This window comes from Armigeres subalbatus, chromosome 2 (genome assembly GCF_024139115.2).
Source record: "Armigeres subalbatus isolate Guangzhou_Male chromosome 2, GZ_Asu_2, whole genome shotgun sequence".
Lineage (NCBI taxonomy): Eukaryota > Metazoa > Arthropoda > Insecta > Diptera > Culicidae > Armigeres > Armigeres subalbatus.
In genome coordinates this window covers 117,094,757-117,119,697 of record NC_085140.1, presented here as the reverse complement: position 1 = coordinate 117,119,697, position 24,941 = coordinate 117,094,757, and the positions used below count along the sequence as shown (strand labels likewise).

The following is a 24,941-nucleotide window of genomic DNA, read 5'->3' as shown; positions in this document are numbered from 1 at the left end:
TAACGAATTTTCGATCTGCAGCCAGCATTGATCAGCTTATTAGTTCTAAGGGAGTGTTTAAAACATGATGGTAGTGAACGTCAGATAAAACGATAAGCAGAAGAAAAAATGCATTTTTAACATATCCTCGGAAAACCCGGAACATCCCCGGTGGCCAAGGGCCAATCTGAGGATGGGGACAGAATACTAGAAGAGTTTCCGCGTCCGAAGGTCCCGGTTTCATCGTAATCGGATCATTTTAAGCAAAGTTATGCTGATTTGAAACTCGACAAAATTTTGCCTATCTTAACCTTTTTGTCTAACCTCTGTATCAATCATGTCCATATCTCATTTTGCTATCTTATCAATATTTGATATTATTGAGCTATTTTCTCGGGTACAGCTTACCACCCTGGCGCTCCAGTGCGTAGATGCCATCCATGGCGGTGACCGTTTTGCGTATGGAGTACTCCGTGTAGGTGACAGCGTCCCGGACAACATTTTCCAGGAACACTTTCAGCACACCGCTGGTTTCTTCGTAGATGAGCCCGGAGATACGCCTGCCGATGAATTGCGGGTTTAGAGTTGCCCTGGATGTTGTCGAGCAACACCTTCCGATTTGCCACGGCCAGCCATCATGATGTTGGTGGGTAGGCGTGCGTGGTATATCCCTATCCCCTTGCCTATCCATATCTCTGCCTGAAGTCGCGCGCAATGCTAGTGTGAACTGAAATAACGCACGCGCGCGCCAGACAGCAGCTTTCTTGTATCCAATAAAGTAAAACCATTAGCTCCGCCCCATTGGTAAACGTTATCGGTGCACATTTTGATTCACTGTTAGGGCGGAGCCCACCCCATCATTTTATCTATGCATAAAAAGACCCGTGTTCTGGCGCGCGCGCCATTTTCGATCGAGAATTCACTGAGAACGGACACGACGTTCCAACCTCAAACTCCATCAGCAGACTGCATCGGAGGTGATCGTTAGGTGGAGAGCTGACCATGGCTCCAACGATGGTGGAGCGTGAGTCAGAAAATGTATTTTCATGATTGGCGTCAGTAGCAGTCAACTAGAATTTTCGCTTTTGCTATTAGGGATTGGAATTGAGCATTCTCTTCAAAGGCCCTACATTCCACCAGGAACTTAGCCTACTTTTCAACTTAGTATTTGTGTGGCCCTGGCCGGAACGCAGTTATGACGGCGATTCCCCGTGGATACGTGTGCACGCCGCGGAGGTTTAACTGGAAGAGGCAAAATCATGGCTTGCTGCTCGCCGATTGACACGCTGATGTGTGAATCTATTCTAACACGCTGAAGGCATTTTACTCAAAGTCCACATTTCCCTTCTTCTCTCATTAAAAAACGCAAAAAACAAAAAACTTCTAGCATAGGATGCAATGCTTGTTTTTCTCCTGGGTTATTTTAATGCAACGAAAGCGAACATCGGTTGCAATTGAGCAACCGGTTAACTCCATTGAAAACTGCACATCAAAATAAACTTGACTCAACATCATGGTTTTAATACCAGAACAATGATTCAGAGTGTGGGTTCCCTAACTGTGGGCCGCGAAAGATAAAACGTGATTCATACTTTCGTTTGATGATTAGAGAACAACACATTTTTGAAGCCAGTTTTTGTTTGTCAAATACAATGATAATTTCTTCCGAAAAAACATTCCAAATCTTACCCAAATGCAACCCAAAATTAGGCGGTGTTGAACTTCATTACTAGTAAGATTTAAGAACAACCTAATACAGATATAAAAATCCATGCTAATCCAAATTCAATCCAAATCAAATTTAATTAAAATCCAATTCAATTCAAATCCAATCCAAATCCAATCCAAATCCAATCCAAATCCAATCCAAATCCAATCCAAATCCAATCCAAATCCAATCCAAATCAAATTCAAATCCAATCCAAATCTAATCCAAATCCAATCCAAATGCAATCCAAATCCAAATCCAATCCAAATCCAATCCAAATCCAATACCAATCCAATCCAAATCCAATCCAAATCCAATCCAAATCCAATCCAAACCCATCCAAATCAAATCCAAATCCAATCCAATCCAATCCAATCCAAATCCAATCCAATCCAAATCCAACCCAATCCAAATCCAATCCAATCCATATCCAATCAAAATCCAATCCACATTTCAATCCAAATCCAAATCCAAATCCAATTCAAATCCATTCCAAATCCGTACATTTAATCCAACTTTTAGTTTCGCGTACAGTACACCATGAACCAATTGCCATTAACTACTATTGCTAGCCAATAACTCCAAACTAATCTTACGCATAATGAATTCGAACTTCCGAATAGCTTTGTAAAATCCGGCATTCATTTATTTAGTCTACATCTAAACAGACAACACTGAATCAACAATTTGACGCCACAATACACGGTTCGAGGCCGCATCTCTCCATCCTCGAATACGCCCCACGCTCGCCAAGTCGTTTTGCACCTGGTCTGCCCATCTCGCTCGCTGCGCTCCACGTCGTCTCGTACCTGCCGGATCGGAAGCGAACACCATCTTCACAGGGTTGCTGTCCAGCATTCTTGCAACATGCCCTGCCCATCGTACCCTTCCAGCTTAAACTACCTTCTGGATACCGACAACCGGTCTTATAAGCGTCTTGTACATGACACATTTGGTGCGATGGCGAATCTCTTTTGACCGCAGTTTCTTCTGGTGCCCGTAGTAGGCCCGACTTCCACAGATGATGCGCCTTGGGCGTAGCCAGGATTTCGAGAAGGGGGGGGGCAACTTTTTTGGTCTTCTAAATCGTAGTTTTATAAAAACACATAAATATTAACACATGAAACCAAATCGAAACAATAATGATTAAAACAATAATGGATTTAAAAATGCGTGATTTATTGCTCATCTGATATTTTTAAATAAAGTGAGCAAAATATTAACGAACTTAGTATTCAGAAAGAATATAAAATCGGCTATAACAATTATTATAAAAATCCTGCATTCTTCCATAAGTTTAATAAAACTAGAACTATTTATCTGAATTTCTAAACAAATCCTCTCTGAAATAATATGTATTTTAAAATAGACAGAAAAATCAATATGCATGCTTTCTCCAGGAATTCCTTTGACAATTGTTTCTGGCATTCTATCCGAAATTGGTGTCAGGCCATTTGGCCGAATGCCGTTTGGCCGAATGTCGTTTGGCCGAATGCCATTTGGCCGAACGGGTCATTTGGCCGAATGCCGTTTGGCCGAATAGTTAAAAAAAATTGACCTCATTTAACGAGTGGTCCTTCTTCCTCCTTTCTTCTTCTTTCTTCTTGCTTCCTTCTTTTTTCTTCCTTTCTTCTCATTTCTTCTTCCTTTTCCCTTCTTCCTCCTTTCTTCTTTTCCCATCCTCTATCTTCTTTCTTCCTTCTTCCTGCTTCCTTCTTCCTTCTTCTTTCTTCCTTCTTTCTTCTTCCTTCTCCCTTCTTCCTTTTTCTTCTTTCTGCCTCTATCTTCCTTCTTCCTTCTTCCTTCTTCCTTCTTCTTTCTTCCTTCTTCCTTCTTCCTTCTTCCTTCTTCCTTCTTTCTTCTTCCTTCTTCCTTCTTCCTTCTTCCTTCTTCCTTCTTCATTCTTTCTCCTTCCTTCTTCCTTCTTGTTTCTTCCTTATTCCTTCTTCCTCCTTCCTTCTTCCTTCTTCCTTCTTCCTTCTTCCTTCTTCCTTCTTTCTTCTTCCATCTTCCTTCTTCCTTCTTCCTTCTTCCTTCTTCCTTCTTCCTTCTTCCTTCTTTCTTCTTCCTTCTTCCTTCTTCCTTCTTCCTTCTTCTTTCTTCCTTCTTCCTTTTTCCTTCTTCCTTCTTCCTTCTTCCTTCTTCCCCCTTTCCTCTTCCTTCCCCCTTTCCTCTTCCTTCCCCCTTTCCTCTTCCTTCACCCTTTTTTTCCTTTTTCCTTCCACCTTCTTCTTTTTTCCTTCTTTCTTCTTCTTTCTTCCTTTTTCCTCCTTACTTGGTCATTCTTCCTTCTTCCTTGTTCTCTCTTCCCCTTCTTTCGTCTTCCTTTTTCCTTTTTCCTTTTTCCTTCTTCTTTCTTCCTTCTTCTTTGTTGCTTCTCAATACTCAGTTCTCACTTTGTAAGAAAGCGTATTTCAACGTATTATTTTATTGGCCGAATAAAACGGCACTCGGCTAAATGGCGTTCAGCCAAATGACCCTTTCGGCCAAATGGCATTCGGCCAAACGACATTCGGCCAAACGGCATTCGGCCAAATGACCCTGAACCCCGAAATTCTATCAGGGATTCTTTAGGAATACCTCTAGGAATTCTTCCAGGAGTTCCACCGGCATTTCCACCAAGGATTTTCTTCGAGAATTATTCCGGTAGTTCTATCGGCAGTTCCTCTGAAAATTCTTCCGGGAATTTCGGCAGAATTGGAATTTATTTAGGCTTCTTCAGGAATTTATATAGATTTTCCACCAGAAGCTCCTCCGAGAATTTCTCTGCGAGCTCCTCAGGGAATTCTCCGGGAGGTCCGCTGATGATGATGATTGTCCAGCTACAAATCCCAACAAAGGTTTCAGCTAGACGGGATTTGTCTATAAGATGAATTCTCTTGTTTCCGAGAATGCTTCTGGTAGTTTCCCCGGGGTTCCTTTGAAAATTCTCCCGGGAGTTTCTTCAGAAATTCTTCCAGAAAATTCCTTCGAGAGTTCCTCCGGGAATTCCACCAGCAATTCATCCGGGAGTTTCTCCGGAAATTCCTCCGGGAGTTCCACCAGAAGCTATTCCAGGAAATTATTCAGGCTTTTTTTTCAGGAAATCATTTAGGCTTTCTTCAGAAATTAAGCTGGAAATTCCTCCCGAAGTTCTTCCGATAGTTTCTCTGGGAGCTCACCGGGAGGTCCTCTAGGAATTCTTCTAGGAGTTCCTCCTGAAATTCCTCCAGGAGTTCTTACGGGAGATCTTACGAGAGCTCCTCCGGCAGTTCCTTCGGGAATTCCTCCGGGAGATCCACCAGCAGTTTCTACGAGAATCCCTCCGGGAGTTTCACCAGCAGTTCCTCCGGGTGTTTCTCTGAAAAGGAACTCCCGGAGGAACTCCCAGATTAATTTCCGGAGGAACTCCCGGGAGATTTTCTATAGGAATTTCCGGAGAAATTATCAGAGGAATTATCGGAGGAACTGCCGGTGGAACTTCTGGAGGAATTTATTGAAGAACTACAGGAAGAATTTCCGCAGGAAATCCTGGAGGAACTCTCTTAAGAATTCTAGGATGAACTCCCAAAGGAACTTCCGTAAGAATTCCAGGAGGAACTCCTGGAAGAATTCTTAAAAGAACCTCCCGAAGGAATTCCCGTAAGAACTCCCAGAGAAATTCTCCGAGGAACTTCTGGAGGAATTTATAGATAAATGCCTAAAGAAATGCTAAATGAATTCCTGGAAGAAAGCCTGATTGAATTCCCGAAGGAACTAATGGTGGAACTTCAGAGGAACATCCGGTAGAATACCCTAGAAGAAGAGAAAAAATATTTCTGAAGGAACTTCCGAAATCCCATTTCCCGTGAAATTCCTGCCAAACATCGTCCAGGAATTCCCTGTGAAGTTCCTGGAGGTATTACCGGAGAATTTCTTGGAAAAACTCCTGCAAGAACTCCCGGAGGAACTCCCACAAGCACTTCCAGAGGAATTCCCACATAGAAGTCCTGAAATAATTCTTAGAGAAGTTCCTAAAGGAATTTCCGAAAAAATATCTGAAGGAATTCCCAGAAAAATACCAGGAGGAATTCATGCAGAAATTCCCAGATGAAATCCTGAAAGTACTCCCAGATGAATTGCTGAAGAAAATCCCTGCGGATTGTTCCGAAGAAATTTCTGGAAGAACTCTTGGCAGATATTCGAGTAAATTCAGAGTGAAGTCCGGAAGAAATTCTAGTACACTTCCGCGGAAAATCTCCCGGAAAAAAAAACTCCCGAAAAAATACCTGTAAGAATTTCTGGGGAAATACTTGAAATTCCAGGAGAAATTCATGAGAATATTTCAAGAGGATTTCTTGAAGGATATTCTGAAGTAATTGCGAAAAGAATTCCAGATTGGAATGCTAGGTGATTTCGCTATTGAATGTTTGGAGATATTCCCGGAAAATTTTCTGGAAGTAATCCCGGAGGAATTAAAGGAAGAGTTCCGAGAGGAATACCCGGAGAAGTTCATAGAAGAATTTTCGAAGGAATTTCTTATAGATTTACAAGTGAAATTATGGAGCTAAATCGGAGGATTTCCGCACTAAATTTTTGAAGAAACTTCTGGTAGAATTTTGGGAAGAAATTCCGTATGTATTCTTGACGGAACTCTCGAATGCATGCCTGAAGGAAATGCCGGATTCTTCCTGAAGAGAGAATAGCCGAAGAAATATCTAGAAGTAAATCTTGGAGAGAAGAAAAGAAATCTTCAAGGAATTTCCTAAAAAAAATTAGTGGGGGTTTCTAGATAAATAGAAATTACAATTATGGGAAAAGACGGCTTTGGTAGGTTTTGTTCTATTATTGGCAGGGGGGTTTTTGTCGACCGAATTTTATGAAATTTGGCCACAATATTCTTTGATATGCAAAGAATGTTTAGGCCAAATTTGAGCATAATCAGTCATAAAAAAACCCCTGGCAATAATAGAACAAAACCTGCCAAAGCCGTCATTCCCCCTACATGAGAAGGATTTTCGAACGATTTTCAGAGGAATTTGTGGATAACTTTCCGGAGGAATTCAGAAGTTCCCAGGGGAGCTTCTAGAAGGATTTCAAGGAGAATTTTTGAGCCCGAAATGTTTCGAGTTGTTTTGAACTTCATATATTATGGATCTTGCATGCCCTAATATTTTTTGGGAATCTTTTGAATTTCAACCACCTATTTCTGTATATGATTGGATCGTAAAGTGCACATGTTCGAGGGAATTCATTTCAGTACCCGTTCAATCTTTCCATAATTTAGGGGGGGGCAACGTCCCCCCTGCCCCCCTCTGGCTACGCCCTTGCGCCTTCGTATTTCACGACTAACATTGTTATCAGCCGTTAGCAAGGATCCAAGGTAGACGAGTTCCTCGACCACCTCGAAGGTATTCCCGTCTATCGTAACACTGCTTCCCAGGCGGACCCTGTCGCGCTCGGTTCCGCCCACAAGCATTACAATTTAGAATAAGAAATAAATCCAAAGGTTAAGGACAAACTTTTCGGAATTTAATGTTGGTTCCATCTCCCTTTTTCAAGGGCACTATTATCAAAACTAAAGCAACGAGCAACTGTCATCTTTTTATTCTACGCTTGCTGCGACGCTGCAAAGCAAAACTAAAAGGCAAAGCAATGCTTCTTTGTTGAGATTGCTGCATGTGAAATTTGGATTCTGGACAGTTTCACCTTAAAACAATCGGCTTGTTTATTCGGTTGATAATTATTCCATAAAATACAGATGATATTATTATTTTTATTTATCACATAAAAGCATACGCATAGCCAATTAGATTACCGAACAGATTTAACGTTCGAAACGATGCACTTGTATACCATTTTTTATACTTGATTGGTGCGGTACTGATAATATCAACGTGTCGTTTCGAAACGTTAATAGAGTAATTTCGATAAGCAATGCTGGAAAACGGTAGTCGATAACCGGGCAGTGCATTCAAATTGGCTCCTCTGCTCATTTGTTCGATTAAATTCGCACAGTACCTCCTAACACCATGCGTTCCCCATTGCTATCATTCGGCAGTTCTCGTTTATGGAGTGTCACATACCGTTAGTGTTTGCTCACGTTGCCTCTCTTACTAATTGATCAATAATTCAATACGACAAACGATACCGCAAAAGTATTTGTTCTTCCTCCTTGTTTCTTATATAACACCGACCGCAACTCGACACAGATTAATCATACACGCTCCGCTCATGCATAAAAAGTAAAGAGTCCACCCCCGCACGCAAATAGCCCGGCGAGCGAGCGCGCATTGATTCCCAATAAAGTCATCCAATCTCATAAAACGTGCCTCGACTCAGTGTCTAGTGAATAGCAAACTGAGCCTACTCGAAGCCTACTCCCCCCATCCATCCTGTCCAACAACCACCACCGCCGATAGGAGACGGCTGACCCAATTCCTTTCTATGCAGCAATTATATGGTTGGGATACGCAGTGGTCGACAGCTGAACTAATTTCATCTCTTAGTTCTTCTTTTTTTTTTCAAATCCTGCATACTTAATCATATACTAATAGTCGGAAAAATTGTATCGCTATTTCTAGTAGTCTCGGTTCCATTGCTGTAATGACAGTAAAGTCGTTTAAGGCTCTTTTCAATTCCCGAATCAAATTCAAACAAAACTAAAAAAATGAAAATTATCCAGTTCTTCGGTGCATTCTAATAGGACCAATAAAACATATCTAACAAAAACCAAAAACTATCCAATGTAGGTCAAAAGTAATTTTGCCTTGTGTAGGGTTATACGACAATTATTGAAGTTGATTTATTATTATAGATCATTACATTTAAGATTAATTTCAGATCTATTTAGAAATTTGAAAGAAGTCTGATAGCCTAGACAAGTTAATTTATTAAAATAATTATCGAGTTTAACGTTAGAAAGAAAATTGAATGTTTGGGGCATCAAGTTACTCTTTATCATCATATTTATTATCATAAATCTGAATCTGAATAGGCTTTAAGTAATGATCTATTCATAACGAAATGACAGTTGACAATAATACGTGAAGCATAGAAGTAATGCATCACACGAGTTGCGTTATAATTCATTTGCTGAATCCCTTGGTTTTGGAGAGTTTTTGGATGAGCTCTGTAAAATCCCACAAATTTATATTCAGATCATTGCATGTTCTAACCAATTTTGCAAGATTCTGACCAGTTTTGGCACCGGGTCTAACCACTCGGCACCAGTAGTGGTAACGATGACAAATGGCAGCCCATTGGGAGTAAATAATTGAACTGCCACACGGCGCTGATAGCTTCCATTTAGAACCTATCAGAGTGCACCCGCTCCATCGCAGCTTGTCTCACAGTTTTATGAATGTTGCAATTTAGGTTGGTCGAGTTCGGATACGGGGTACGAGCAAGCTCTCACATCACATTGCAATCCTCGGATCGGGTCTTCTTACTCGACCGGGAAGGGAAGTGACGGCCGGCAATGAAACCAAGTGAATAATGACGACGACGACGTCGTCGTTTCTCGAGTCTGCTGAGGGAGTACAAACCAGTAATGATCCGTAAAGGAAATCATTTTTACCACCGATGCGTTGCATTGCCTGTTCCATTATAGGGCGAATAAGATGGATTGACGATTTCAGTGCACTTCATACTAGGTGTGCTCACTATAGTCACTGGCGGTGGGTGTCGTGTGAGTTTCTTTGGAAGTAACAAAGTGTGGCCGATTTTTTATGTTCTGACAGGTCGCTATCTTTGGTACACATTCAGGAGAGGAATGTGTTAGGTATATCGGTTCAATATGGGAAAAGTGAGAAAAGCAATAAGGCTTTAAATGACTATATGTAGGTATTTCACTTCTTCGACCACCAATGTTGGTAGTGGAAAATTTGTGAATTTTCCTTCAATTCTTCCGAAGGAATGACCTTTTCCGTCTAATAATTAGGCATAAAATATGGGTTCTTTGGAAAAGTTAACCTTAAATAAGTTAAAGAATTTACTGAGACAATTAAGCGAGTTCAAATTTAACAGAAGAGGACAATTCTTTCGGCAAGCTATTATAGGAAATCGAGCGGAAGTTTTCTAGAGAAATACTTAAAAAATCCCTTCGGAAAATTCTTTTTGGAACTTCAGATGATATTATACTAAATATTTCTTTGATATTTCCGCCAGAAAAATTTCTAAGAATTTATTGGGAATTCCAGCAAGAAATTCCTCTGAGAATATGTCTAGAAAGCTTCTTTGGAACTTTTTCTAAGAATTTCTTTACTGCTTTGGGATATTATTCAATAATTCCTAAGGGAATTTGGCCGTTAATTTTTGTGAGAATTATTCCAAAATTACTTAGGGAAATCCTTTCAGTCTTTTGGATTATCCTCCAATAATACTACTTCTTAATTAGAAATTCGTGGAAAAAATGAGGAGGAAGTCTCGGAATAAATCCGGATAAATTGTCGGCAAAACTTTCAATGAAACTCAAATGAGAAACCCTATAGACTACAGCAATAACAAGTGGAAGTCTTGACAATATTACCAAAAGAATTCTTGGAGGAGTTGCTCAGAAATATTTTGAATTGAATTCGAAGATAAATTCCCAAACAAACCAACGAATAATATTCTGATGAAAAAAAAACAAGGAAATCCCGGAGGAATACCTGAGGCATCAGTCATTGAAATCTCAAAAAGGACGACCAGGCTCTCAGATTAATTCCCACTATTTTCAATGGAAATCATAGAAAAATCTTTCAAAGGATCTCTGTGTGAAAGAGAGCACAAAACAATTCTATTCAATATCCAACAGCAGGGGGCAGGGCAGCAGGGACTATGTCCAAGGGCTTGACGATCCCTCCCCAGGCCATCTGCGAGTTGTGGGGCCTGCCTAGGATGTGGTGGGGTTTGACAGTGGGCGCTGTTAAACCTCTATAAAAAGCTGCATGTATCCGCAAGTAGGCCCCAACAAAACGACCGTGTGCCGCTCAAAGCACACTAGCCCAAGTCGTGGTGTTAGGTGGGATGCTAAACAGCCCTGACACGACGGCCCTCCGACGAGATAGGAGGTTTGCGCAGGCCCAATAAGCCGCCTGGAAAACCAATCATTACGAACAATATAAGAGATAATGTGACTCGAAATAATCGGCAAAGACCTAGGTGACGAATAAAGAATCACGATTGAAAGCTTGGAACGTGGAACTGCAAGTCCCTAGGTTTCGCAGGTTGCGACAGGATGATCTACGATGAATTACATCCCCGCAACTTTAACGTCGTGGCGCTGCAGGAATTTTGCAGGACAGGACAGAAAATGTGGAAAAGCGGGCATCGAGCAGCTACCTTCTACCAAAGCTGTGGCACCACCAACGAGCTGGGAACCGGCTTCATAGTGCTGGGTAAGATGCGCCATCGTGTGATTGGGTGGCAGCCAATCAACGCAAGGATGAGCAAGCTGAGGATTAAAGGCCGTTTCTTCAACTATAGCATCATCAACGTGCACTGCCCACACGAAGGGAGACCCGACGACGAGAAAGAAGCGTTCTACGCACAGCTGGAGCAGACATACGATGGATGCCCACTGCGGGACGTCAAAATCGTCATCGGTGACATGAACGCACAGGTAGGAAGGGAGTAAATGTATAGACCGGTCATCGGACCGGATAGTCTGCACACCGTATCGAATGACAACGGCCAACGATGCATAAACTTCGCAGCCTTCCGCGGAATGGTAGTCCGAAACACCTTCTTTCCCCGCAAAAATATCCACAAGGCCACATGGAGATCACCTAACCAAGAAACGGAAAACCAAATCGATCACGTTCTAATCGACGGTAAATTCTTCTCCGACATCACGAACGTCCGCACTTACCGCAGTGCGAATATTGAATCCGACCACTACCTCGTTGCAGTATGCCTGCGCTCAAAACTCTCGACGGTGTACAACACGCGTCGAAGTCGGACGCCGCGGCTTAACATTGGGCGGCTACAAGACGGTAGACTAGCCCAAGAATACGCGCAGCAGCTGGAAGTGGCACTCCCAACGGAAGAGCAGCAAGGCGCAGCGTCTCTTAAAGATGGCTGGAGAGATATTCGATCCGCCATTGGTAGCACCGCAACCGCTGCACTTGGCACGGTTCCCCCGGATCAGAGAAACGACTGGTATGACGGCGAATGTGAGCAGTTAGTAGAAGAGAAGAATGCAGCATATAAACGGGCGCGGAACAGACAAAACTCGATTTTCCGGAGGAAAAAGCGCCAGCAGGAAGATCGAGACCGCGAAGAGACGGAGCAACTGTGCTGCGCTAATAACACACGAAAGTTCTATGAGAAGTTAAACCGTTCACGTAAGGGCCACGTGCCACAGCCTGATATGTGTAAGGATATAAACGGGAACCTTCTTACGAACCAGCGTGAGGTGATCCAAAGGTGGCGGCAGCACTACGAAGAACACCTGAATGGCGATGTGGCAGACGAAGATGGCGGTATGGTGATGGACCTGGGAGAACGCGCGCAGGACATAATTCTACCAGCTCCGGATCTCCAGGAAATCCAGGAGGAGATTGGCCGGCTGAAGAACAACAAATCTCCTGGGGTTGACCAACTACCAGGAGAGCTATTTAAACACTGTGGTGAGGCACTGGCTAGAGCGCTGCACTGGGTCATTACCAAGATTTGGGAGGAGGAAGTTTTGCCGCAGGAGTGAATTGAAGGTGCGTGTGTCCCATCTACAAAAAGGGCGATAAGCTGGATTGTAGCAACTACCGCGCAATCACATTGCTGAATACCGCCTACAAGGTACTTTTATGCCGTCGACTAGCACCAATTGCAGGGGAGCTCGTGAGGCAGTATCAGGCGGGTTTTATGGGCGAACGCTCCACCACAGACCAGGTGTTCGCCAATCGCCAAGTACTGCAGAAATGTCGCGAATACAACGTGCCCACACATCATCTATTCATCGACTTGAAAGCCGCATATGATACAATCGATCGAGACCAGCTTTGGCAGCTAATGCACGAACACGGATTTCCGGATAAACTGACACGGTTGATCAAAGCGACGATGGATCGGGTTATGTGCGTAGTTCGAGTTTCAGGGGCATTCTCGAGTCCCTTCGAAACCCGCAGAGGGTTACGGCAAGGTGATGGTCTTTCGTGTCTACTATTTAGCATCGCTTTGGAAGGGGTAATACGAAGAGCAGGGATTAACATGAGTGGTACAATTTTCAATAAGTCCGTCCAGCTATTTAGCTTCGCCGACGACATAGATATTATGGCACGTAACTTTGAGAAGATGGAGGAAGCCTACATCAGACTGAAAAGGGAAGCCAAGCGGATCGGACTAGTCATTAACACGTCGAAGACAAAGTACATGATAGGAAGAGGTTCAAGAGAAGACAATGTGAGCCACCCACCTCGAGTTTGCATCGGTGGTGACGAAATCGAGGTGGTAGAAGAATTTGTGTACTTGGGCTCACTGGTGACTGCCGAAAATGATACCAGCAGAGAAATTCGGAGACGCATAGTGGCTGGAAATCGTACGTACTTTGGACTCCGCAAGACGCTCCGATCGAATAGAGTTCGCCGCCGTACCAAACTGGCAATCTACAAAACGCTCATTAGACCGGTAGTCCTCTACGGACACGAGACATGGACGATGATCGTGGAGGACCAACGCGCACTTGGAGTTTACGAAAGGAAAGTGCTGCGTACCATCTATGGTGGGTGCAGATGGCTGACGATACGTGGAAAAGACGAATGAATCACGAGTTTGCATCAACTGCTGGGAGAACCATCCATCGTTCACACCGCCAAAATCGGACGAATGCGGTGGGCCGGGCACGTAACCAGAATGTCGGACAGCAACCCGGTGAAAAAGGTTCTCGACAACGATGCGACGGGCACAAGAAGGCGAGGCGCGCAGCGGGCAAGGTTGATTGATCAGGTGGAAGATGACTTGCGGACCCTCCGTAGACTGCGTGGTTGGCGACGTGTAGCCATGGACCGAGCCGAATGGAGAAGACTCTTATATACCGCACAGGCCACTTCGGCCTTAGTCTGAATAAATGAAATGAATGAAGATCTTCGATGTCCTCACTAGTTTTATGAGTTGGAATAGCTCCAAGGAACCTCGTAACACCATTACAGACACACCACAGAATTCGATCAATATCTACGACACTCCAAACTATCCTTGAGTACAGATCTTAATATTCAAATCGATCAACATGAAGATCTTTGATGTCCTCACAAGTTTTATGAGTTTTATGAGCTACAATTTATTTTATTTAATCAGACTAAGGCCGAAGTGGCCTGTGCGGTATATAAGAGTCTTCTCCATTCGGCTCGGTCCATGGCTTCACGTCGCCAACCACGCAGTCTACGGAGGGTCCGCAAGTCATCTTCCACCTGATCGATCCACCTTGCCCGCTGCGCACCTCGCCTTCTTGTGCCCGTCGGATCGTTGTCGAGAACCATTTTCACCGGGTTACTGTCCGACATTCTGGCTACGTGCCCGGCCCATCGCAGTCGTCCGATTTTCGCGGTGTGAACGATGGATGGTTCTCCCAACAGCTGATGCAATTCGTGGTTCATTCGCCTCCTCCACGTACCGTCCGCCATCTGCACCCCACCATAGATGGTACGCAGCACTTTCCTTTCGAAAACTCCAAGTGCGCGTTGGTCCTCCACGAGCATCGTCCAGGTCTCGTGTCCGTAGAGGACTACCGGTCTAATTAGCGTTTTGTAGATTGTCAGTTTGGTACGGCGGCGAACTCTATTCGATCGGAGCGTCTTGCGGAGTCCAAAGTATGTACGATTTCCAGCCACTATGCGTCTCCGAATTTCTCTGCTGGTGTCATTTTCGGCAGTCACCAGTGAGCCCAAGTACACAAATTCTTCTACCACCTCGATTTCGTCACCACCGATGCAAACTCGCGGTGGGTGGCTCACATTGTCTTCTCTTGAACCTCTTCCTATCATGTACTTCGTCTTCGACGTGTTGATGACTAGTCCGATCCGCTTAGCTTCCCTCTTCAGTCTGATGTAGGCTTCCTCCATCTTCTCAAAGTTACGTGCCATAATATCTATGTCGTCGGCGAAACCAAATAACTGGACGGACTTATTGAAAATTGTACCACCTGTGTTAATCCCTGCTCTTCGTATTACCCCTTCAAAGCGATGTTAAATAGCAAACACGAAAGACCATCACCTTGCCGTAACCCTCTGCGGGTTTCGAAGGGACTCGAGAATGCCCCTGAAACTCGAACTACGCACATCACCCGATCCATCGTCGCTTTGATCAACCGTGTCAGTTTATCCGGAAAACCGTGTTCGTGCATTAGCTGCCATAGCTGGTCCCGATCGATTGTATCATATGCGGCTTTGAAGTCGATGAATAGATGATGTGGGCACGTTGTATTCGCGGCATTTCTGCAGTACTTGGCGAATGGCGAACACCTGGTCCGTGGTGGAGCGTTCGCCCATAAAACCCGCCTGGTACTGCCCCACGAACTCCCTTGCAGTTGGTGCTAGTCGACGGCATAAAATTTGGGAGAGTACCTTGTAGGCGGCGTTCAGCAATGTGATTGCGCGGTAGTTGCTACAATCCAGCTTATCGCCCTTTTGTAGATGGGACACACGACACCTTCCATCCACTCCTGCGGCAAAACTTCCTCCTCCCAAATCTTGGTAATGACCCAGTGCAGCGCTCTAGCCAGTGCCTCACCACCGTGTTTAAAAGCTCTCCTGGTAGTTGGTCAACCCCAGGGCTTTGTTGTTCTTCAGCCGGCCAATCTCCTCCTGAATTTCCTGGAGATCCGGAGCCGGTAGAATTATGTCCTGCGCGCGTTCTCCCAGGTCCATCACCATACCGCCATCTTCGTCTGCCACATCGCCATTCAGGTGTTCTTCGTAGTGCTGCCGCCACCTTTGGATCACCTCACGCTCGTTCGTAAGAAGGTTCCCGTTTATGTCCTTACACATATCAGGCTGTGGCACGTGGCCCTTACGTGAACGGTTTAACTTCTCATAGAACTTTCGTGTGTTATTAGCGCGGTACAGTTGCTCCGTTTCTTCACGGTCTCGATCTTCCTGCTGGCGCTTTTTCCTCCGGAAAATCGAGTTTTGTCTGTTCCGCGCCTGTTTATATCGTGCCTCGTTCGCCCTCGTGCGGTGTTGCAGCAATCTCGCCCATGCTGCATTCTTCTCTTCCACTAACTGCTCACATTCGCCGTCATACCAGTCGTTTCTCTGATCCGGGGCACCGTGCCAAGTGCAGCGGTTGCGGTGCTACCAATGGCGGATCGAATATCTCTCCAGCCATCTTCAAGAGACGCTGCGCCTAGCTGCTCTTCCGTTGGAAGTGCCACTTCCAGCTGCTGCGCGTATTCTTGGGCTAGTCTACCATCTTGTAGCCGCCCAATGTTAAGCCGCGGCGTCCGACTTCGACGCGTGTTGTACACCGTCGAGAGTTTTGAGCGCAGGCATACTGCAACGAGGTAGTGGTCGGATTCAATATTCGCACTGCGGTAAGTGCGGACGTTCGTGATGTCGGAGAAGAATTTACCGTCGATTAGAACGTGGTCGATTTGGTTTTCCGTTTCTTGGTTAGGTGATCTCCATGTGGCCTTGTGGATATTTTTGCGGGGAAAGAAGGTGCTTCGGACTACCATTTCGCGGGAGGCTGCGAAGTTTATGCATCGTTGGCCGTTGTCATTCGATACGGTGTGCAGACTATCCGGTCCGATGACCGGTCTATACATTTCCTCCCTTCCTACCTGTGCGTTCATGTCACCGATGACGATTTTAACGTCCCGCAGTGGGCATCCATCGTATGTCTGCTCCAGCTGTGCTTAGAACGCTTCTTTCTCGTCGTCGGGTCTCCCTTCGTGTGGGCAGTGCACGTTGATGATGTTATAGTTGAAGAAACGGCCTTTAATCCTCAGCTTGCACATCCTTGCGTTGATTGGCTGCCACCCAATCACGCGTTGGCGCATCTTACCCAGCACTATGAAGCCGGTTCCCAGCTCGTTGGTGGTGCCACAGCTTTGGTAGAAGATAGCCGCTCGATGCCCGCTTTTCCACACTTTCTGTCCTGTCCAGCAAATCTCCTGCAGCGCCACGACGTCGAAGTTGCGGGGATGTAATTCATCGTAGATCATCCTGTCGCAACCTGCGAAACCTAGCGACTTGCAATTCCATGTTCCAAGCTTCCAATCGTGATCCTGTATTCGTCGCCTAGGTCTTTGCCGATTATATCGAGTCGCATTATCTCTTATATTGTTCGTAATGATTGGTTTTCTAGGCGGCTTATTGGGCCAGCGCAAACCTCCTGTCTCGTCGGAGGGCCGTCGTGTCAGGGCTGTTTAGCGTCCCACCTACGGTCGCTTTGGTGGGGCCTACTTGCGGATACATGCAGCTTTTTATAGAGGTTTAACAGGGCCCACTGTCAAACCCCACCACATCCTAGGCAAGCCCCACAACTCGCAGATGACCTGGGAGGGATCGTCAAGCCCTTGGACATAGTCCCTTCTGCCCGAGTCCCTCCAAGGTACCTCGTAACACCATTACAGACACACTACATACTTCGCTTCGTCTGTACACACCACAGAATTCGATCAATATCTACGACACTCCAAACCATCCTTGAGTACAGATCTTAATGTTCAAATCGATCAACATGAAGATCTTTGATGTCTCAACTATTTTTATGAGTTGGAATAGCTCCTAAGTACCTCATAACACCATTACAGACACACTACATACTTCGCTCGTCATCTACGACACTCTAAACTATCCTTGAGTACAGATCTTAATATTAAAATCGATCAACATGAAGATCTTCGATGTCCTCACTAGTTTTATGAGTTGGAATAGCTCCACAGGCTTTATTACACAATAACAGACAAACTACAGAATTCGTTCGACATCTGCGACACTGCAAACTATCCTTGAGTACAGATCTTAATATTCAAATCGATCTACATGAGTTTCATGAGTTGGAATAGCTCCAAGGTACCTCGTAACACCATTACAGACACACCACAGAATTCGATCAATATCTACGACACTCCAAACTATCCTTGACTACAGATCTTAATATTCAAATCGATCAACGTGAAGATTTTTGATATCCTTACTAGTTGAGTTGGAATAGCTCCACAGGACTTCAAAATACCATTACAGACACACTACAGAATTTGTTCAATGTCTACGAAACTCCAAACTGTCCTTGAGTACAGATCCTAATATTCAAAAAGATCAACATGAAAATCTTCGATGACTCAACTATTTTTATGAGTTGTGTATGAGTCATTTATGGTATCGTAGATATTCTGGGAATGTTATGATTTGTATATACTGGTGTAATGATGTCCCGTGGGGCTTCACCAACTAACTCACAAGCTCAGAAACCTATGAATCACTCTATTAGTCTTGTAGACCTCCAATATCTGAGCTCAAGAATGTATCGTGGATATTCTGGGTATGTTTTATTATGTATATACTGATGTAATGATGTCCCGTGGGGTTGCTCCAACTAACACTCTGTTGGTCTTGTAGACCTCCAACATCTGAACTCAAGAATGATTTCAAGTACCGCAGGAACTCTGAAAATACTAGGATTTGTGTATACTGGTGTAATGATGTCCCGTGGGGTTGCTCCAACTATCACACAAGCTCAGGACCCTATGAATCACTCCGTTGGTGTTGTAGACCTCCAAGATCTAAACTCAAGAATAGTTTGGAGTACCGTTGATGTTCTGGTAACACTGCGATTTGATAAAAATAGTTTTATTATGTCTCAAGTACCATTACCAACTTCATATTAGGATTGAGGCCCCGTAAAACGCTTTGTTGTTTATGTAGATCATCAAGTTCTGTACTCAAGAAGGGTTTGGAAGCCCTAAAAGATCTAAAAAAAAAAAATTCCCCCATATTTTTACTTTTTTATGGTTTGCATCCGTTTTTGAAGCTACATTCATCAGTTCGTAATGTACATCTCATCCGAATTGAGGCTGTTACGTTTTTATTCCCATATAAAATAGGACTTGCCTAGCCTTCTGCGCCATTTCAAATTTTCATTGCTTGGCAGAGTTAGGCTCAGAAACCTTGTTGTCATAAAATATTGGAATTCTGCATGGCTTTAGCATGATATTCTGTTTTATGTTTCCTCAAAATTTCATCGCACATATTTTGCCCTATGCTGGCTTCTCCTCCCTCGTTTGTCTTTGGGATGGTCTATATTGGTATTTTCCCAAATTCTTTCGACTACGGTAAGTGATTGGAAATCTTTAGGATCGATTTATCTGAAAAAGAGAGATGTATCATTGTAGGAATTCATTTTTACCTTCTATTTCGAAGGACGATTCTGCACTCGACTTATTTCTGCCAGACTACCGGAAACCAAGCTCTGTTTTATCAGTTTTTACAGACAATACCAATTACTGTGTTAGTTGTTGGCAATTGACTCAAATTCGAAATAAATATCGGTCAAAATTGAATCATTTACTTGAGGAACTGCATATATCCATTTTACACAATTTCGAGGAAACAACAAAAAAACTGTTTTTGAACAAATTGGCACCGAATCATTCGATTTCTTCGATATAGATCAATAGTTTTTGGCAAAACATTGGTATCCTAACGGAACTATCAATTCTATACTTTCGCCTCTAATGCTATCATGAACATGTACGTCCAAGTTTGGAAGATGATATTAGCATTTCCATATCATTGTAAAACATTGGTAGTTTCTCAAACAAACGAAAAAAAATTCATACTTTCCTGACCAAATTTTTTTTTCGTTTTTTTTTTGCCGGACTACGTAGGGGAAAGGCCCCAAAACGCCCAGACCCCCCCCCCCTTGTCAAAACGCCTTTTGTGGGTTCCTTCATATTTACCGTCATTAGGATGTCCGTAACAAAACTAGATCTAAGATTATGTAGGATAGGCGAACAAAGTTTCAAAATAGTGCATGGGAAGGTCGGAAAAACCGAAAATTTCCATATTTTGAAGAAACATCTAACATTTTGGCGAGGCAAAACGCCCTAGTGGCAATAACCTACAAAGTACTTGCGTCTCCACGGACTATCCATACTAGAATGCTGATTCGCCGACGCGTGGTACTTTGTTCCCTAGGAGCTGCCAGCTAAAAGGCGTTTTGCCTCATGAGTTTTCCGGCAACAGAATATCACCACTTTTTTGAAATGTGAGTATTATCAATATGATTGAGATTTTTGACAATTTTTGAATGGCATCAACTAGCTATCTTGTTTAACTGATGCATAATGTAAAAATACCCATGAATAGCGTTACAAATAAGACAATAGAGCAGTGTTTGCTTAGCTAGGGCATATTGCCCCCCCTTCCCCTATTTTTTAACGAGGATTCAAAATATATAAAAATCTCATTCTGGCCAAAAATGTTACATATGCAGTTTCTCAAACAAACAAACAGAAACAGCTCCGGCTGCATGCTCTTGTTTCCAATAATTCACTGCAAGTCGACCCTTTGATAAAATAAATCAACTAAAAGTCGACAGTTTCGCAAAAAAGTTTGATAAAAAATAAACTACCCAGGTAACCACTAAGCACTTATAAATGCATAATTCTAGCAATATATTCACCTATACAACTGCCCTTTTAATGCAGTACCGAATTATAGTAGCTTTAAATGCTATCCGAAAACCACATTTGGCGAATTGAAGGGCTGCTCGAATGCTAGCCCCCACTTTTGCAACGACGCCCGTGTACCCTGGTTGTCAAAAAATTGGTAACGTAATTGGTAACCCCTTCACAAAAACACTTGTTGTTTACGAAAATAACAAAAAGTTTTGATACGGCATCTCTTTCTCCCTCGTTGTCGCATTTGCTGTACAATCCTTCAATTTAGTATAGTTTATGATTACCTATTTCATTCAATCTGTCTGCGTTGTGTTCACTTTTTGAACTCTCCTTCCAATCGTGAGGCTCGTACCATCCATCCTTGGTGTCAGAAACAGTTTTGTAGCGCTTTTGTCAACGGATCCACAGGAGCAGCGAGAATACGACTGGATTTTCGCCTTCTTAAACCAATTATTTAATGCAATCGGAAATCGGTTTGGAACATCAACTGGAGTCGTCAAAATATTCCCGCTGTGGTACGTATCATTTATTTGCGACGATTTAATGTTGTGTCTAAAATATCAAGCGTTATGTTTCAGACATTATGGCCCGCAGAAATCAAAACAAGAAGCGTTCCGCGGCTACCCTACTGGAAGAACTGAAGCAGGAAAACTACAACGAGATTGATTCCGGTAAAACTAAAAAAAATGCAACGACTCCAGATTCCAGCAACGCCAGAGAACAACAGTATTGATATAAAGCTCAATAAAGCGTTGGTGCTCTTGAGCCACATAAACACGAAACTGGATGCAATTGGTGCCTCTGGTGTGTGCAAGCCGGAAAGCAACGCAGTGGCCGTTCGAAAAATCACCCTGGAGCCTGTTACAAATGTCAGCAGTCTGGAGGCCCTCGAAGAAAAATGCAAAAGTGAGGAGTTCATCGCATCGATTGTTACATCGATCGGACAGTTGCACGGACGACATCGGTACACTTCAAGAGGAGGAACCGTCTGCTTGCAAATTATTGATTATTTCTTCGACCGCAACTTTCTTGTGCAATGCTCTTGGACAGGTACCGGTCGCAAGATCCCTGATGATGAGGCAGCCCCCCGCAAAATTCCTTTCTCCCGGTATGAAAAAACGATTGACCTTTTCTATCAAACTGTGTTGCACTCCGATCCAGAATTTTCCTTTGACGAGTGCAAGACTTTTTTGCATCGCTGCTTGCGAAATGCAAAGCAAAGGTTGAAGGAACTTGGGGCAGCACGGAAGCCGGTGGTACGTAAGCCGGTAGCACGTAAACGCAGGAAGCTACAGGAACTAAACGGCCAAGATGCAGAATATCTTGATGATCCAGAAGAAGCGGGTGAAATAGCTGAAACAGTTTGGACTATGGAGGTGGCTGCAGCGGATTTGAAATAAATTAATCAAATGGATTGTTTTTTATGCGATACTTTTTTATATATCTTCTTCTAGAGCTCTGTAAGAATTCGTGATGCTCGATTTTTTTAATAAATCAAAAATGAAATGTTGAACATATATCCAAAAATATTGGTAATTTTTTATTACAGTTAAGGAAGAACAATGAACGGCAGACTAGTTTCATGTCTAACTTGAAGGTAATGTATGGTGTAGGGGAACAAATACAGTTCTAGAATGCACAGAAATTGCTACAAGTTTACAATACACTTCATGTCTTGAATACAATCTAAATGGTAGAAACTCATTATCATTTTTCGACTGAAAGACATTTAAATTTATTGAATCGAAAGGAAATTCGAAATGGGGCTCTACAGACCTGAGTTCTTTACCATATATTCCTTCTTCGGATGCATGGACCATTGCAATTACAGATTTTAGTGAACTTAGAAACCATTTGTTGGAAAAGTCATTGGATAATGTGAAACCCTCACGTAGTTCTACACACAGAAAGATAGTTCTGTCCTGTTTACAAGGATGCTTTAGAATTGGATAGTTTCGCGATTCATGCTTATTGATTCCTTGGCGCTTATTCTCTGTGATGCGATTAACGATTTGATTTAACGGCAAACGGCCTGATCGTACAAGATTTTTGATTTGGAAAAGCTGGTTTTCAAACGGGTATGCGGACATAGTTTGCAACACGCCAAATCGACGCACCTCATCAACAACGTGAAGAAGATTATGTTGGTTGCTTGTAACGGATTTGAAATATTTGCCATAATTATCAACAAAGTTCTCAAAAAGTAATTGAGCTACAGGTAGATATGCTTTATAACAGTCGTTTGAACAGATTGTAACCGCGCAAAACAAATTGGCAAAGTTGTCAAATTGGGCTTTATCTACAAACTCAGATAAAATGGCTATCCCTATGTAGTTCAAAAACGAACCACACTCGGAAGCCTTCCAATGGCTTAGATAGTTTAAACCACGAACTTGGCGATGTATCTCAACTGGAAGTTTGATGCTGTTCAAAATTTTGTCAATGGAAGTTATCGTTTCTGTTGACCACTTTTTGTGATACATGTGTCCATCCTTATAAATCGATAAAATTTTTTTGGTCATCCCAAGATGCAACAGATGAAGTGAATCACTCACGATAATATCTTCCACCATATCCAGCATCGGCAGCCATAAGAGAGGTGTTTCTACATAAACAGTCCTAGATTTCCCATTCTCACGAACTTTGTAAACTTGATGATGACCATCGTAGGCCTTGTTACGAAACCCGATATCTGTCCGTTTCGGTGCAACCGTTGTAGGAAATACGTTAATGTGTAATTCATGTTGTCGTTCTCCAACAGCAGTACATTTCAAGCATCCATGAAAAGCGTTGAAGTTCACAGATCCTGTAGGTTAATGACTATAATTTAATATCGAATATGAATGACTATAATTTTCACCAGGGCTTACCTTTTATAAACGCTCTTGCGGGTGAATCGCACACAAAGGCGCGGATTTTAACTTTTAGTAAATGACCATTGATAACTATGCCAGAGTTCAAAATCGGTACGGCCTCTTCAACAAAAGGACCCAGATATTCTTCAACGCGCTTCGGTTTCGTTTTTCCATGGAAAATTCCTATAATCATTGGCTTTTGGCTGACTTCTTCATGAACATTGAATAATATGGGCCACACTTGGTCCGTGCCGTTTTTGAATAATGGCAAACCGTCAATATTTATATTGATTGATATGCTTCTAGGGGCTGCTAGACCGGTGAAGCAGTAACGAAGGCAATTTTCTAAAACGGAATCAAGTGGAATAGAAGTTGAATTATAGATATAATTTCAACTTACCAAGACCCTGGTGCCAATACTGGCCTCCTTGTATTTTAACCACAGCGACCGGCTTTCGGGGAGTGATCAACAATCGTCGTGGATCTTCCGGAAGCGTTCGATCATACTGAGACAAACGGGCTAATAATGGTTTTAACGCGGCATGAGATATTTTGTTCTCCAAACTCCAGCTTTGAAGGAACGATGAAAGATCTTCTTCAACGTATTCATAGTTGGCATCGTTATCTGGGCTGTAGTCAGCAACATTATCTGGGCTGTAGTAGTCTTCATGTATTTGACTTATTACGTCTTCAAGTTCAGAGAACTCATCATCATTTTCTGCCAACGGAACCGCTGGTCGCCAATCCACCTGTGAGCTACTGTTCCTGTATGATGCTGGATCACTCGTGGCTGTACTAGTTTCCGTCTCGTGAACATTTTGAAAAGTCTCTGGCACTGTTATATCACTGTATTTCTTCAAGCTTCGATTGTAGGAACCACTTCGCACAAACTTTTCCCATTTCTTTGAGTTTTCCATGTTTCCGAACAGTTTTAAAAAGTGTAACAATTTTCCTTTGCCCGGATAGAGCTCGATATAAGCATTCATTAGGACTAGAGAAAAAAAAATGAGAAGCACCGTCAATGCTATCAAAATGCTAAAGTGCCTTCGAAATGCTGCCTAAAAACTGCAAACATTTATTCTGCATTGGTGATGCTAGCTATTGACCTATGAGCATTTCAAATGCTGCTCTAGAACAAAGTGCATATGACATGCAAATAAAAAGCTATTTTACAGCAAACTTTAATGCTTAGCGGTTACCTGGGTATACTCGGCAAGTATTTCCTTCTCCACTAAAATCAGATCATTCCTTCCGAGCCAATGTTTTGATACGGATGAGTTATAGCAAAAAAGTGTATCCTTCATTGAATTTCAATCCTATGATGTAAGTTAGATAAGAACGCAGACGAAATACTTGCCGTGACCATAATAGAATCAATATAAATAGTCACAACCACATTCGATTGTTCGCCCAAACCACACCCATTACAAAATGGTACCAAAAAGCTCATACTTACAATCAATCAACCGTGAAAGAATTATCCCCATAAAGCCATCTTACACTTACCTGAAATGAAAAGAACGAAAGAAAGAAAAATAGCATCAGTGAAAGCACTCGGACAATGGCAATACCGAATCTCAAGCAAACACTAATATTAGTATTGTGTGTTCCGTTTCCACACCTACCCTTCAACATTACGTCCGCACCATAACCTCATTTTATCTGAAACTCAAACTGCACACTTTTGCTTCGTCGCTTTCAAATATAGCTTTTGGCCAATGGCCAAGTTGCTGCTGCTGCTGCTCCTCCGTCGTTATCGAACACAAGAAATAAAAAGGGTGTCTCCAACTTCTTCGGTTACTGCTCCACCGCACCACGGCCGTACCCAAACCCAACG

General features: G+C 43.0%; 2 protein-coding genes across 5 annotated transcripts in view; both read right to left on the bottom strand.

Moving 5' to 3' along the window:
* Positions 1 to 24,293, bottom strand: part of LOC134210711 (uncharacterized) — a 140,646-nt gene extending 116,353 nt beyond the window's left edge. Inside the window, exons 1-3 of the mRNA XM_062686944.1 lie at positions 23,505 to 24,293; positions 23,120 to 23,449; positions 22,805 to 23,055 (exon numbers count right to left, since the gene is read on the bottom strand). Of these exons, the coding sequence (XP_062542928.1) occupies positions 22,805 to 23,055; positions 23,120 to 23,449; positions 23,505 to 24,090 (1,167 nt within the window). The 5' untranslated portion in view covers positions 24,091 to 24,293. The remainder of the gene's footprint in view (positions 1 to 22,804; positions 23,056 to 23,119; positions 23,450 to 23,504) is intronic.
* The window catches only part of LOC134210707 (uncharacterized), an 869,243-nt gene that overhangs the window by 693,629 nt on the left and 150,673 nt on the right, over positions 1 to 24,941 (bottom strand). The gene's annotated exons all lie outside the window — the stretch shown is intronic.